The sequence below is a fragment of the Diceros bicornis genome, chromosome 16 (genome assembly GCF_020826845.1).
Source record: "Diceros bicornis minor isolate mBicDic1 chromosome 16, mDicBic1.mat.cur, whole genome shotgun sequence".
NCBI lineage: Eukaryota > Metazoa > Chordata > Mammalia > Perissodactyla > Rhinocerotidae > Diceros > Diceros bicornis.
In genome coordinates, this window is record NC_080755.1 from 17306210 (window position 1) to 17322843 (window position 16634).

At 43.0% G+C, this 16634-nt stretch overlaps 1 protein-coding gene and 1 pseudogene across 7 annotated transcripts in view; one reads left to right on the forward strand and one right to left on the reverse strand.

The window, feature by feature from the left end:
• Positions 1-16634, reverse strand: part of DLGAP1 (DLG associated protein 1) — an 843951-nt gene that overhangs the window by 7410 nt on the left and 819907 nt on the right. For all 7 annotated transcript variants that reach the window (XM_058556886.1, XM_058556887.1, XM_058556885.1 and 4 more), the window contains one exon: positions 1168-1259. In XM_058556886.1, the coding sequence (XP_058412869.1) occupies positions 1168-1259 (92 nt within the window). The remainder of the gene's footprint in view (positions 1-1167; positions 1260-16634) is intronic.
• LOC131415325 (large ribosomal subunit protein eL39-like) lies at positions 6900-7084 on the forward strand (annotated as a pseudogene).

Consider the following 16634-nt stretch of genomic DNA (forward strand, 5'->3'; position numbering starts at 1 on the left):
GTTTACAAATTAGCAGGAATTCTGTACCTGGCACACAGTGAAGCTCAATAAAATATTTGTTGAATTCACTTATCAATACATTTACTAATATATATTATCTCATAACCTAGAATAGAATTTCAGAGAAGGTGGAAGAAGGGTCAGGTGGTTTTTCCTGAGGGAAGGGAAAACACACTATAGATGTAGGGGGTGGGTGTGAGGAGGAGGGAAAGGATAGCCCCAAAGGGAGGTTTCAAAAAGAAAAGCCTGGTGAAGAGGGATGGGGAGCACTAACTTTTGCATGCTTTCTATTTTCTCTTGGTTGAACCCTGTCTAGATAAATCCCGTTCAGCCTATAATTGTCCTTGTTAAGAAGATGTAGTTAAAACTCTAAAATCATAGTTTAGGTCAATTAGATTGCAAGTATTCATGTTTTTACTTTCCACAAGATAAACAAGTTGCTTTTCATTTTCTTTATTTTAGATCCAGCTTGACCAACAATCGACCAATAAAAGCTTTTCTTGTGTAGTGACACAGAGATAGTAGCAGTTTTTTTTAAAAAAGGCATATGTGAGTCAGCTCTTGCCCTTGTGTTTTGCAATCAATTTAAAAAACGTTGTTGATGCTAGTAGTGTTTTTGTCTCTTTGTTTTGCTTTATTTTGTTTTTGTATGTCCCAGGAGGACGAATTATTCATTTGTCTCAGGGAGATCAAATCTGTACTTTCTGATGCCTTCCACTTCAGGCTCTCAAATTAAAACAGAGAACTCTGATGAGGAAATAGGCCCTGACAGCTATTTCAGAAAGAAAATCATTATCTAAAATGATTTTCTGTCATATTATTTTTGAAATATCAGGCCGTTCCCTATTTTGGTGAGAATAAGGAAATCACAGAGGCCATGCGAAAGCCAGGAAATGGGAAAATTTTCAGTTACAAAAAAAGCAGGAAATGGAGTTTTAACTTGATTGGATTTTTTCTTCTGGGATTATTTAAGTATAAAATAAATATTTTTAATTTTAAGAAAAGCAGGAAGTAAGACTCATCAGAAAACTCTCTATTCCAGCTGAAGGAGTCCAGTGGGCCTTGACTTGGTTCAAAGTCAGTTTTACTTTAGTTGGGTCAGTCTTGACGACATGTTCTTCTCATCGTACTAGCAGGGGAATGGCAGTGATGGGGAATGGTACCTACCAGGTTTTCTTCACACAGTTCTCTGAACTGGTAGAATTTCTGGGCCATGAGAAGTTGGGCACTGCCCACTGCGGTTCGGATTTTCCCTAGGACTGAAGAGAGCAAACATACAAGAAGTTTACACATTCTGTCTCATTGTTGAGTCTGGGAAAGCAAAGAGGAAGTTACGCTGCCATAATTAGGGAAAACAGCATGCATCCTGCACGCGCACACGCACACAGCCCAATCACCCTTTTTCCTCTGTTGGTCTATGTAACAGAGGCTCCCAGGTTAAAGTATAAAACCAACTTGGAAAAAAAAACATGCTCGTCAGGCAAATTTCTTAGGAATAACGGAGTTTTCCATCACAGCCCTGGATGTTACCAAGAGAAGAGGCAAAGAGTTTTGTTTTTTTTCCTTTGACTGCAGGGATGAATTTCAAGTGTTTACCGGCAGAGTTAACGGATTTACTGGTGTCAGCAATCACGGTCTGCTAGCTTGTTTTTCTAATCCGAATCCAAACACCAGGAAGGCAGTCCTAACTTGGAGGGGATCTCTTGGCACTCACCATATCCCATCCATAGCCTTCATTATTTTTCCGGAGCTCAGCTACTGGTACTGTCAGGAAAGAGCCATGGCCAGTTGAAAGATTTTCTAAGGAGTGAACATTTTCAGCCTGTTGCCTAGGGAACACCAGCACCGTCCCAGCTTTTCCACTCCACAGACCGATTTTATTGTTAATATAGGTTTAATTCTCTATGCACTGTGCTGAAAATCTTCTCCTTTGCAAGCTACTTCTTGCCTTCCGTGCAGTCTAAGGCGAGAACCTTTCAACTGATGGGCGTGCTGAGACGGGGCGGAGCCGCTCTGCACAGAGCTGTCCTGAGGTCTGCATTGTCCCAAAGGCTCTCCCTCCACCCAGTGGGGACCGGGGCACAGCTGCGCTGCTGGAGCCCTGCCACCAGGCAGTTCTCAACACGCCCTCCCTGTCAGGAAGGAAGGGGAGAAGGCGCCCTGCTTGCCCCTTCCCGGCCCACATAGAAAACCAGAGGGGAGACTTCTTAGAAGTGCGTTGCCCCGTTCTGAAATCTTTTTGGCAGGCACATTACAGGATTGAAGCACTGTTTTTGCTGTTGTTGTTTTGTTCTGAATTTATAGAGCCTGAGACTCAGAGCAGAATTAGGTCTCCCTTTCTTGACCTCCTTCCTCACCAAGTCTGAGGAGAAGAAAACAAAAGAAAAAGGAACTTCATTTTGATCCAGTGTTTTCTAGTAATTTGCTTCTCTGTTTAAAATCGCCAGGCTAGATGGTGGTTTCTGAGGCACATGATGCCTAGGAACTGCTCAAATATTTCGGCCTTCCCACACATGTAACTCAGGGCATTCACGAACTTTCTAACATGTCAGCAGTCATGCCAAACAGCTCAAATTTGCCGCCTCAGTGATAGCAAGGGGTTCCCCGTGACAGCTGTATGGCAACAATTCCTCAGGCCTAAGTTTTCTCTTTTTTTCATTCTGCTTTTAAAATCTTTTGGGATGGGTATCCTTTTCCTCTTTAACTGATCAATCCGTTGTGTGAGGCCTCCTCTCCCTATCTCAACACCCCCCGAAGCGAAAGGACAGCATATGGAGACACAGGGCACCACAGCAGTTAAGGGTGCAGGCCCTGAGTGGGCTGAGGGTTCTGGCTCCAACACTTACCAGCCACTGCCTTGGACAGGTCACTTGATCTCTGTTTTCTCATATGTAAAATGGGGCCAATGGTACCTATCTGTAGGATTGTTGTGAGGGTTAAAAGCAGTAACGTATGTAAATTGCTTAGGACCGTGTCTGATACATAGCAAGCACTCAGTGTTTAACATCACCTAGGATCAGGACACTACACTTCCTCTGTGGGTGTGCCAACTGTGTGCCCCACGCTTGCTCTGCCCAGAAGCAAAGAGGGAAAAACCAAAGTCTGGATTATTCAAAGGTGACCAGACATCCTTGGTTGCCTGGGACAGCGATGTGCTTTGGAAGACCCGCCCAGATCAGAGTCAGGTCTGAGAAGGCACTTCCTAAATGAACGCACAGCTTTAGGCAAACTCTGAGGTTCCTGGAAACCTCTCTGAATTATCTTGCTGAAGAGTAGGCTTGTGATACCAGCAAATCTCAGAATGAATCCTGGGAGCTTAGAATTAGGACCTAGGTCTCCAATCGGCTGGTTGGGATTGCATAGCTCCTAGGAACTGACATGGCAACTCGAGCTCTTCTGATATACCTTGAAACTTTGAGCTAATGGTTCTCAATTACCCCTGAATACCTGCACTATATAATAGACTGCCACAGTAAGAGGAGCTCAGGAAGACAGTGATGCTCAACTGAGGAGAAGGCACTGCTCCAAACAATCTTTCGGGCAACACCCAACCACGTAGGTAGGGGCTAACTTGATGCTTCTTGAAAGTAAAACAAGGGACATCTTTCCCCATTCAGCATGGTCTGGCGAAAGCCCTAGATTTGGAGCAAAAACGTGGGGTGGAGTTGTGGCCCTTTTGTTTCCCAGGTTTCTGCCATCATGTTCCTTGAGTGGAAATTCCCTATTGGCTCCAGGATTATCTGCATTTCCAGTGTCTGAGTGATGATCTTTCCTAGGCCCATGGTAGGGAGGTGACGATTTGGGCCTACAGTGACACCATGAAACAGGAGGGCTTGGGACAAGCAGACGATAACTCTTACTTCCTTGCTCTCCACGTTTTCTCTCTAGAGAACTAAAAACTCACCTTCATTTTTAAGAAAGAAGCTCTAATGGAATTAGTTCTGTTTTGTTTTTCCATTAGACATTCACTTGGTATGTGAGATAACTTTTTTCTCCTGAAAGTAAATTTCATATTTGTTACACAGGCCTTGAGGAAGTAGAAAACTAATAAACAGTAAATGGTAAACACCAAAAACAGGAAAAGTAGCGGAAAAAAAGGCTGAGAGTTGGTAAAGAAATGAGAAAAAGAAGAAAGAAGCATCTTAACGTCATTTTGAAATTACTCTAAAATGTTCCATACCAACTTCAGCAGGCTGGAAAGAAAAATACTTCATCAAGGATGCTAGGAAAAGAAAGATAAGGGAGCAATAGTAAATGAGATATATGGGGTGCAACTAGGGGCTTTTCCCATGCATATAAAACAGCCCAACCTGGTTGTAGAAAGTTCTGGAAGAGGCCTAGATACAGTGCATCTTTCCAGGGTTAGCCTTGCATCTCACTATTTTGCTGTAGCACGGTGGCAGTTAACTTTACAGAGGCTGGCCTGGCCCTCAAGGCCATGGCCAAAAAAGCCAGAGGAGCCTGAAAGGACACTTGGGATCTATGTGAAAGATGGTGGGCAAGGCAGATCTTCAAATTACATTTTCATGGAGCAGGGACAGTCCATGTTGGTTCTGGGAGTTCATTCATTCACTCAATAAATATTTATTAAGGGCATACGATGTGCCAGGAACTGTGCTGGATGGATATGACATGTGAAAAGCAAGGCAAAGTCTTCCCCTCATGGACTACCTTCTGATGAGGGGTAGCGGGAGAGACTTATGCCAAACATACACACACAGATACAAATGTTCGGGATCGGTTAGGTTAGTTGGATTGGGAGAGATGGGAATGAGCATGACTGAGCAATTCAGAGGTCAGTGAAGTCTTTAAATGGTTGTTAGAGAACATTCCGTGATTTTGTGCTCTCTCTTAAGAAATGGAAAACAAACAAATAAACAAAAAACATGGTTTGGGGTGGTATCAGTTGCAATATGAAAACTGGCTCTGGGCCAAGCAGTTTGTTTTAGCAATCGTCACTTGAAAATGCCACTGTCTTTTTATTTGGAAAGAAATTAAAACACATGAAAGTACAAAGGGTGATATAGCAAACAGCTATGTATGTGCTCTACCCCAGAGGAAGGAATGTTAATTTTTTAAAAATTTGCTTCTGAATTTGTTTTTCTTTTTTTTTTTTTCTCTCTCTCCATTGAAATGAAGCCCTACAGATAAAATATATGTTCTCCACTTCTGTCTCATTTGCCACCCTCACCAGAGGAAACCACTGGACTAGACAATGAATATTTTAGTCCCATCCCCAAGTTCATGAAAGTTTCTTTCCTGGTCCTAGAAAGGTGACAGCTAAGGGCCTTCTTGAGTGTAAACAAGAGAGCATTTGATTGGGGCAATCCCATTAGGACAGTGGAGACTCCATGGCTTAGTGTAGCAGACTCTCTGAAAGCTAGAATGGGGCGTCTTAAGGCTCTGTTGATCCAGGAGAAAGATGTGCTCCTGGGGTTCTGTTTAGTTATTTTCCTTCACATTCTGGTCCATATAGTCTTTCCAGATTGTTCAAATCAAATGTAGTTGACAGTTTTTACTATCCATCTCCCTTAGGGCATATTCAATGCATCTTCCAGAATACTGATCTCTACTGTATTCCCCCAGGCCTGCCTTTTAACCATGATTTATACCATTTGTGTAATATTTAATCATATTATAGGCCTTGTTTTGCTGTGCCACTCTTTTTATATACGTAAGTCTGATCTCCCTAGGAGTCTTATAAGCAACCTGATAGTTAATTTCTTAGATCCCTTTCTTTCTTTCCTTTTCTCCCCAGCTCTTTTGTTAGTCTATCCCTCAGTGGAAGTACAAAACAACAACTGAAAACACTGTTGAACTAAATTCCTTCCATTTAAGAAGTGGACACCTCTTTATTAACTCCCCCCCTTACAATTCTAGAAATCTCTCATCTCACAATAGATGCTTATGGGAGATCCTAATAGAGAGAACAGGCCTGGGTTAGTTCCCCACATAAAGCCAGGAAGATCTTTTGGAAGGCCATCACTGCTTGGTTTTTGCAAAAGTCTGCCTATTTATAGTATTACCTTGTATCTCAAAGCACTCTCATATGCACATCTAATTTAATCCTCACAGGACCCTGTAAGGCTGGGCAGATATGACTTCATTTGAGAAAATTTGGGCCAAAACTGGGAAGTGCCTTCCTGGGACCCACGGTGCCTGGACCCTGTCTTCTCACTCCTGGTCCAGTTGTACTCTTTTCTCTCAACACTTACTGAAAATTGGGTCTGAATCTACTTGAGTGAAGCCGTCTGAGGGTGATTTCTTTCTTGCATCAACACTTTTTAGCCAGTGCCAACGGATAGAAGAGGGGTGGCTGTAATGAGTCAATAGGAGAATTTGAAGAAGCTCAGCAAACCCGACCCCTGTCCCACATTAGGATGGGAGGACAAAGCAAATCTAGGCAAAGTGATTGTTGCACAAAGAAATTCCAGTTGTGAAAAGAATGGAGGATCCAGGGATCACCTGAAAAAGATGGTGGGTGTAAGCTTCAAGTTTTGGTTTTTCTTTTAAAGATTATACATTATAATGAGAAGCAGACAAAGACTATTTGGGGTGTGTGTGGGGATCTTTTATGAAAACTATGATTTTAAATCTCCTGGCTACATTGAATCAAAAACCCAGACATTTAGAAAAGAGCATACCTCCTCCCTCCACTGACCCCCATGGGGTATGATTTCTATTTTTGGAACAAGGAGGTGTTATAAAAGGCACAGGGATGAAGAGAATGAACAATTCTTTTTAACCCTGCAAGGGAATCCATAGCAAAGCTGCATGGAGTTTCAGTGTGCTGCTGCAGCACATCGTTTCCTTTGGGGATATGCCAGACTTATTGCTGAGTCAAAAATGAGTATTTCACATCCATAAGCATAGCTCTCTCTCCCTTTCTCTGCCATCGCAGTGTGTGCAGTTGACTTTGGGCCTCACCATGTCTTCTCACAAGACTTGTAGGATCAAGCGATTCCTGGCCAAGAAATAAAAGCAGAATCATCCCATTCCCCAAAAGATTTGGATGAAAACTGGTAATAAAATCAGGTACAACTCCAACAGGAGACATTGGAGAAGAACCAGGCTGGATCTATAAGGAATTGCACGTGAGATGACACACATATTTATGCTGTATCAAGGTCACTAGCATCTTACCACATCAAGCTGAAAACATCACTGCTATCTGGATAGGTGGACATGTTTTATTGGGAAAATGATTTTTCTCTCTGATTCTATGTTTCTGCACTAGTAGGTTGGTTCAGTAATAAACATGTATGAACTTGTGTTTGAAAAAAATAAAATTCTTAAGCCTAATTAACATATATATCCTTTAATATTCCAAGAAGGGAGCCAGCCCTGTGGTGTAGTGGTTAAGTCCAGTATGCTCTGCTTTGGCAGCCCAGGTTCGTGGGTTCAGATCCTGGGCGTGGACCTACACCACTTGTTGGCAGCCATGCTGTGGCAGTGACCCACGTACAAAATAGAGTCAGATTGGCACAGATGTTAGCTCAGGGCTAATCTTCCTCAAGCAAAAAAAAAACAGGAAGATTGGCAACAGATGTTAGCTCAGAGGGAATCTTCCTCACACACAAAAAAACAATTCCAAGAAGAGTTGGGTCTCTAGAATTGAAAAGGCAGATGCACTGGTTTCTCTGACTGCTTCCAATTCTTATTTACTAGGCCAACTCCACAATCATCAGGCCCACCTTAGGCCTTAGAAACAGAGAAGAATAGACACATTTCTTATACCCTCAACCGCACTTCCCTGAAACCTGGACGTTACACATCAATACAACAGAGTATGTCTGGCTGCCCCACCAGTGGTGAAGCTTGCTGCAGTGGACACGCGGGGTGGAGTGCTTCCCAGACCCTGCCGGCTAACTGTGCTTTACCTAGTATACTTCTTCTCCAGTCTAACTTCCTCTGTGTGTAATACACTGGAAAGAGCATAGGTGTTGGAGTCAGGAATGCCACTTACCAGCTGCTGATCTTGGGAGAATTTATCGTACTTTTAGACTCTGTTTTCTTTATCTATCAAATGATCATATTACTATCTTCACTGGATTACTGATTATTTAATGAAATAATATACGAAAATTGTTAGAACATAGCAAGAATTATAACTCCTATGTCATATGGACATTCTTCAGTTCTTGGGCGTTTACCTGGGAAACTAAAAGGTGGCATGATCCAAAACAGGGAATTATTTCTCCTGCTAATCTTCACACTCTGACCCCTTTCCCCAATAGTGTGGACTGACTGAATGTCCTCTTTTTTGTGGCTTTCATTCAGGCAGATTTAGACAAGTGTCAATGAGTGGGTGAATAATTTCTTTGGTCTGTATATATTAGGAATTCATAACAATTATTCAAGGGCCCAGAGAGTCTGGCATAGTTCCTCCACCTATCAGAGCTAAAACAGTGGCCTGCTGGCTGCTGGGTGACAGAGATACACAGAGGAGACAGGACCTTTACCAATGCTGGACACCTAGACCACCAAGCCAGAGCCTCGTGCAGAAAACAGACTCATTGCAAAATGAAGGGTCAGAACCCTCCTCTTGAGCAGCTGCTGCTACTGCAAAACAAGGCCCATCTTCAGGTGCAGAGTATGCCAGATAAATCCTACTGGCCTGGAGAGCTATATTCCCACCCTATGTTTAAATAGTGTTTAGCTACAGGGTTTAGAGCCACTGTAAACCCATGGTCTCCAAACTTAGCTGATCTTTCACTGCTGTTCATTAGTACTTGGAGATGGTCTTTGTTACCTCCCTCTCTGACTCTCCTTTCCTAACTCTCATTCACTTGCAACTCGATCCCTGCTCCCTCATCTTCAACAATAACCTTGCCTCCTGTGAGATGAAGAAAATGGAGGAAGTCAGGCATGAATATTCTCAATGCTCTGCCTCTCCTAATACTTGTCCTCCACACAGCCCCCTAAACCTCTAAAGAGTGTAGAGGTCCTACATGATGGGCGAGCAGCAGACCCTTCAGGTTAGATTGACAACAGCAGAGATGTCAGGTTCCAGGAGAGAGTTACTTACATTCATGCCTAATACCATTTGTCCATGACCATTACCTGTGCCACCCTAAAGACTTCTCTACATCCACTCTTCCCATCTGCCTGTGTCCTTGGCCTGATTCCCTCCTGGCTGCTCTGAGAACTTGCTCCATGAGTCCTTCCCTCTCTCTGCAATCTGTGCCTCTCCACTAGAGCATTACCCAAGACGCCTAAGAGCATTCTCAAGTCTCTCCCATTTTAAGGGGGGAAAAATCCTCCCCAATCTCATGATCCCCTCTTGCTAATATAAAATTCCTCTTTCTCTCCTGTTAGGGGCTGAATTGTGTCCGCCCCAAATCCGTGTTGAAGTCCTAACACCCACTACCTCAGAAGTGTCTATTTGGAGATAGTGCCTTAATTGGTAATTAAGTTAGGAAGAGGTCATTAGGGTGGGCCCTAATCCAATATGACTGGTGTCCTTATAGCACGAGGAGATCAGGACACAGACACACACAGGGAAGATTAGCTGCAAGCCAAAGAGAGAGGCCTCAGAAGAAACCAACACCTCGATCTCAGACTTCTAGCCTCCAAAACTGTGAGAAAATAAATTTCTGTTGTTTAGGCCACCCGGTCTGCGGTACTTTGTTGTGGCAGCCCTAGCAGACTAATACAGTCCGTTAAACGTTCAATTCTCCAAAGGGTAGAATGCCTTGGCCTCTCTCTGCTTCCTTGGCTCCCATTTGTCCCTCTGCTCCCTGCAGTCTGCTCTCTCCTCACCCTCCTTGACTTCCTGGGTCTCTCTGCATTTGGCACAAAGGAAACTCAGCTCCCTTGGCTCCCACAACACACTCTCTGACTCTGCCGCTGCCTTCCTGCTCCTCAGGGACTTCTTTCTCACTCCACCTCATAAACGCTGAACACCAGAGTCAGTCCTGAGCCCACTTCCTTATTCTCCTTGAGTGATTTCATCCCTTCTCTTGGTTTCAGCTATTTTGCAAAATACGTTTCTGTTCCTCACACGTGTAACTCTGGTGTATACCAAGCCCTCAGGCTTCAGTGTAGCTGATCTCACCACCCGCTCGACACCTCTTGTCTCCCCAAATCCATGTTCCCCTCAGGATTTCCTAGTTGATCACAATTAGGACTACAAGGCCCCACCACTCCATCCACAGCATGAATATTCTCCTTCCCTTGCCAATCTTGGAGGTTTGGTTTCATGAAGGGAACTAGAGGGTCTTCTTATCTCACATAATTCCCATGCTTAGAACTTTTCGGTGGTTCCCTATCATCCGTGGGATAAGCAGGAAACTCCCTTCAACGGCCCCCAGGCAAGGCCCACCTGTCCAGCCTTACCTCTGCCCACCCCCTCAGTGCTCTGTGCCCCCAGTTTTCCAAATCCAAAAGCTGTCTTTCTCCTCTGTGTCTTTGCTCAGGCTACCACTAAGCTGGGGATGCCTCCTGCCTTGGCGCCCACCTGGGCCCCTCCCGCTGTGCTCAGGTGTGTTTCCTCCAGAAAGCCCTCTCTCCTTTCACCTCTCCCTCTGCAGTGCTCCTCAAATTCCCATGCTTAGCTCCGTCTCTGCTCTTTCCGTGTTCTTTCCAGCACAATCTATTTATATGTCTGACTTTCTAACCAGACCACAAGCCCTTTGATGGCATAGACTGTGCCCATGTAACTCCTGGCACTCTGTTGAAGGAGTAAGTTTCAAAATTAACTGACTCATCTACAAACTCTAAGTTAACCAGGAAAATAAATTAACTGCAACATTCCAGGCCTTAAGCATTCTGATTCTTTAAGGTTTTGCCTGGTCTAGCATCACTTTTTAAGTTATAGTCTTGACTACTTAAGTAGCTAATATAGTCTTAGCTGGGCTATTATTCCTCTTGAGTTTCTGTTTATAATGCTATTTGTGCCGACATAGGCTGGAAAGCCAAGCCATTTGGGATAAGTTGAACACGTTCGTGGGTGAATTAAACCTCCTTATCCTCGACTTTTGATTTTTTACTGACTTTTTCTTTTTTCCCCAATGTTGTAGATTTTAGGGGTAAAGGAGGGAAAAAGGAATTTTAAAAAAGTTGTCTCCACATTTTTATTTACAAGTGTGTCCTTGTGGAAAAGAATTTCTCCAACCAACTGCCCAGCTGCATCTCAAATACATTTGTGACCCAGAGCCGCTGTCAAAAAAAGGTCTCCACAGAAAACATGGATCTGTTTCATTCCTGGCTGACAGTGGCTGCTCTGCATTTAACAAGAGTGCTTTTCTTTCTTAAGGAGTCAAAACTTGGTGGCTAATGAATAAAGAATAGAATTCTCAAGTAGAAATTTTCCCATAGACTAAACTCAGAGCTTCCACAGGACTAAAACATAGGGAAAAACATTGTTTTGTTTGTAAAGAGCAAGTTTTCAAAAAGTCAGCTAATTTTACTTTTTTTCCCCCAGTCCATACTCCAGGAATCTTACTTGTAAAAGATGGTTATGCTTCAATCCATATCTCAATTTACATCAACTATGAAATAGTAACATCATATACATCACATAGATTAAACAGTTTTTGAGCCTTTGAAACTGAATGCAGTGAAATTAGTTAACACTTCCCTTGGTAATACAGAAGAAAAGTACTGTGTTTGAAGTCCACTGCAATTATATTCCACAAAAATAGTTATTGTTAGAGAGCACAATCAGAGATCTTGCTCCATGAGTCAGTCCCTCTCTCTGCAACCTCCGGCTCTCTACAGTCTGGACTAAGGGGAACACCACTGGCCTAGGGAACAGGAGAGCTGTTCCCAGGCCTGGTTCTGCCTTCACGTTGCCACATCACTTCACCTCTCCATGCCTCAGCGCCCTCCTCAACCTCAAGACCACTCCCAGTGAAACACACCCACAAAAAGATGCTCTGTAATGTCCTTCTGGCACCAACACCTTCCTCTTTGTGCCCAGTGCTATGCAAAGCAAAATTAACTGAGCATTCTAGAAGGTTAAACATAAGGCACATTACACGATTTCGTTTTCATTACTGCCGCTTCTTCTGTGGTCACTAATATCAGGTTGGCCAGACCTTAAAAAAGAGACTATGCAGTGTGTGTGTGTGAGTGCATGCATGCGTGTGTGCATGTATCGGTGTGTACGGGAGGTGGGGGTGGGGAGGGACCTTCTGAAGGTCACTTCAAAAGGAAGATGAGAATAAAACAGAAAGGAGCTAGGATGCACCCACTTCACCCCCTTAGAAATATACAAGGTTTGAGGCAGGTGAATTGCAGAAATCATAGAGCGCTCCTTTGCCTGCCACCCACTGCTTCACAGGCTGTAGAGACATGCCACAGGAGACACCAGGCAGAGTAAGCCTGGCGATCGCATGATAGACGGTCACAATGATGACTGTGCACGGCTTCCGTAACTCAACCTGAAACCAGGCAAACCCCACTTCAGGTTTCATCACCAGCCCCACGTTCGCTGCCAAGGCTCGCAAGCTTTCTGGGGGACTCAAGACCAAGTTTCACTAACTTGGATGCTATTACCGGGCAAAAGCAAAGCAGAATTAATCTGCCTCCTGCACATGCTCTAGGTTTATCAGTTCATTTCAGATAAAGCCTGAAAATTCCACATATAAGTTGTCCACAATTCAGGAGGCAAAGATAGATTTCCAAGTACAATCAACCAGTATTTCATCCCAGGGCCATGGAAACCCGAGCCTCTGTTTTTAACCCGCAGTGGTAGACTGCATTCCTGGTTAGAAGCATTCAGTTCCATCTGGTCGTTTCATTCCGGTCAGATAATACCAGACGCATCTATGTAACATACAAGCCACTGTCAAATAGCACTGAGCCATCTCCCCGAGACAGCTGTTTCACACAAGGGCTTCATTGTCTGAGAAAAGCTTGTATCATTTTACTTCAAGTGCTGCAGGAACAAGCATTCTGTCAGCTGCCTGGCTTGGAGGAAACCTCGCTCACGGCAGATTTTCATTATTTTGTTATCAAGCCAAAAACCTACTATCGGCTGCTAGGGAGGAAGGTTTAAAACAAGAAATAAAGTCCTCGCTCTGCTTTTATTTTATCAAGGAAAATAATAGCTCCACACACCCAACGCATTTATCGTTATACTTTTCACACGATAGCTTGTGGTTACTAGGCGACTGTTAGCGCCTGTTTTCATTCTGTCCTTCGTTACGCACATTTATCCAGTCTCAGGTAAACCAGGAAAGTGTTTTCCAGTCCTGGAATGCTGAACACAATATCCCTAGGAAGCAGCTGTCAGAATTAGGATAACGCCATCATAAAATAATAAATAAGTGGATAAGTATTTAAAATTGGAAGGCTCCTTTCTTCTTTAACTCTCTAATAGAGGAAGATGATTGCAACCACCCCGTGCCCAAAATCTGTACCTCAAGTTCCATTGAACAAATAGGTTCTATTCTTACCTCCCCCGTCGCCTGCCCTTACCATGGACATACTGTATTCCGAATTCAGGAAGGTATGTAACAATATACCTTACATTCTTATAAGCATGGTGAATAACTATGAACACAATGATAGCAGGCTTATTCCACCTCCTTCAGCTGCTGTAAGTTTTTTTTGAGAGGGGGCATTTTTTTGTGTGTGTGATAAAATATATGTTAAGATCAACCATTTTAACCATTTTTAAGTGTACACTTCAGAGGCATTAAGTACATTCACCAAACATTTTTAAATATTTAAAAATTGGGATAATTCTGGTGCCCCACAAAATAAATTAAGCAAGTCTGGTTAGAATCTTCCTTTCACTCACTCTGGAGATCTGCTGATCTCCCCATGATAACTTGGAAGACTAGCCCTCCTGGGAGGGATTTGTCAAGGAGCTACCTTCGTCATGTACCCTGAAGAGAGGCCTTGCTTATATAGGACCCAAGGAACACATAAGGTAGCTTGGCTGAGAGATAGACATATCTGTGCTTGACCCATTTATCAAAGCTATTTTTCTGGATGTACACAGATTTTTATTTTTTAAGCTCGTTATTCAGATATTGGCTATGCCTGCCAAACAGGATTGGCCTCTCTTTCTCACCATCCTTCTTATAAATAAGGAAAAGGTTAAATTAGAGAATTAGTAAAACAAAGGCCCTCTGCAACTCCAGGCCCAGTTATCAGAACAGAATTGTGGTTGCCACGGCGCCGGGGACAGAAATGTATGGAGAGCTTTAGAGGACAGCACCAGGCGACAAACAAAGTATCATTATCTTGTCAAATGTTATTCATGTTGTATCTGTTCCATCAGACACTTCTGTGTTTTGTGACCTTGGACAAGATACTGCCAGAGAGCTGTTTTGAGGGCAAATAAAACAACACCTGTCAAAGTCCCTAGCCCACTGCCAGGGGGTATTGTAAGGACAAGATGAATATTCTTTCATGTGCTTAAATTCTCCCTTTCTTCCTGAGGAGGGTTGTTGCTATGGCTTTCTGGTCAGATCCTCCCTGATTTGGATTTGCCTCATTTGAAATTGCCGACTCTTGGACCCGGCATATGAGTTTACGTTTGCACTCTTTAGAATTCTGGAATGCTGGGAGATGGAAGCTCCTGTTTTGTACCTCCCAGGACATGAAAGACAGAGGAAATCTTCAAGAGCTCGTGGAATGAAATCACATCCCAAAAGCTGGAAGGGACACTCGGGGTTCATCTAGACCATCCAGGTGACCAACACACAAGTCCCTTTTCCTGTTTCTGTGGAGGTGCTCATCTCTCTCTGCCCAATCCTTGCTCTGATCAGAAGGGCTCACCACCTCACAAAGGAACACCCCTTCCAGCTTTTGGCAACAATAACTGCTAGTTACTTATTGAGTATTTTGCAGCTACTTACGAAGAAAGGTTTTGTTAAGTAAAATACTCTGTAAAGCAGAATTTCCAAAATATTTCCATGACTCAAATACATATTCACTGATCCCCTACTATGTGCCAGGAACTGTCAGGGGGCCAGTGGATATAAAGATGAATGAGACAAGAATAATTTCTGTCCTCAGAGAGCTCATTTCTCGGTGGAGGAGAGAGCTACATAGATTACCATAAAATAATGTTGGAAATATCTGATGGACAAATGTACAGGCTACTACAGAAGCACCTGGGAGAGACTCCCAATTCAGCTTGAGGGGAGGCATTCTGCAAAGACTTCCAGAAGGTGAGGCCCAAGCTGAGTCTTGAAGGAAAAGCCATATTTTGTAGGCTAAATGGGCTTCATATGAACAGATGTTACTAATATGAACTAGTTTTGTACATTTAAAAAAGCATACATAAAGGGCATTTACCTCTAAACTTTGTATTAGCAGTTTGACCTAAAGTTATAAAATTATATTTTTAAAAGTTAATAATTTAGACTTTTCACTATAGATCATCGGCTTTCAAACTGAATTTTAGGAATCTTAGGATTTTTTTGTGGGGAGTGGCGGTTGTTAGGGACCTTGGTCCAAGGAGCGGTGGAGGCTGAGCTGACAGGACTCTGGGCCCTCTCCAAAAGGGCTTCACTGTTCCTCCTCTTACACGGATTGGTATTGAGCGTAATTTTCTTTTTAATTAGAAAAAGGGGTTCTGATATTAAAACGTTTCAAACTACAGAGGAAGACCAACTCCCCAAAGAAGCAGGCTTCATTGCATACTTGTCAACCAAAACTAATTTACTCGGTTGGATACTTTAAAGCAAAGCACCAAAAAATACTCCCACCCCTAGTTATCTCTGCTTGCTCTACACCCATGACCCTCGAACCACTCCCCAGGCGGCAAGCTCGTAAAACAAAGAGGTAAATCTGAGAAAATTCATCACTACTCTGAAGAAAACGTCCTCAAGAAGTACAGTTTATTAATGGTGGGGCAGTGGCACCTTCATGTACAAAGACAGCAAATTATTATTCTTTGGAACAAATCTTGTTATAACAAATACTGTGATAACAGAATACCTTCATATGGAATAGGTTTAAGTCCTATTTTATAAATCAACATTTTAAGTAACATCTGAAGTAAAATTCTGGAACAATGAATGATTGGGCAGTTCCTTCATGTTCATTATTTTGTGTCTTTACCAGTAGTGTACATTTAAAATACAAATATGCTTCTTTTTTATCCCAAACACAGAATAAGAACTTGGTTTTCCAAGAAGATTTTCACCTTTCAAATATATGTGGTTGTATCAAAATACATTAAATTGTTTTCATAGCTCCTTAGTCTCAAGGAAGATTTTCCTAAATCTGTATACAACTATCCTCATGCATCATTATCGAGCTGGGTTAAGATTAGCAGATCTAGTTTCGGGTTGGAAGAAAACATCAGATTAAAAGAAAACATTAGATGAGCAGCTTCCCTAGGTCGTACTGGAAGCCAACCAGGAAGCCAGAATGAGTACCAAATCAATGAATTGAATGAATTCAAATCTGAACCATAGCTTGTTCTGTTGAGCAGCACACAGGATGCCATTGCTCCTTAGATACTGTCATTTTTTCTAGGAAAATGTAATAAACTTTGGGTGTGCCCACAAGGGGAAAGGAGAATAAGAAGGTGCAACTGCTAAGACTTTCTTACTGAAACCTATCCCCCCCACTGCTGCTGGGGGGTGCCTCAGTCACCCGTTACCAGGGCAACAAGCGAATCCTGCTTGTGGTCCAGCACTCAGGTGAGCCTGCAGTGGCATCAA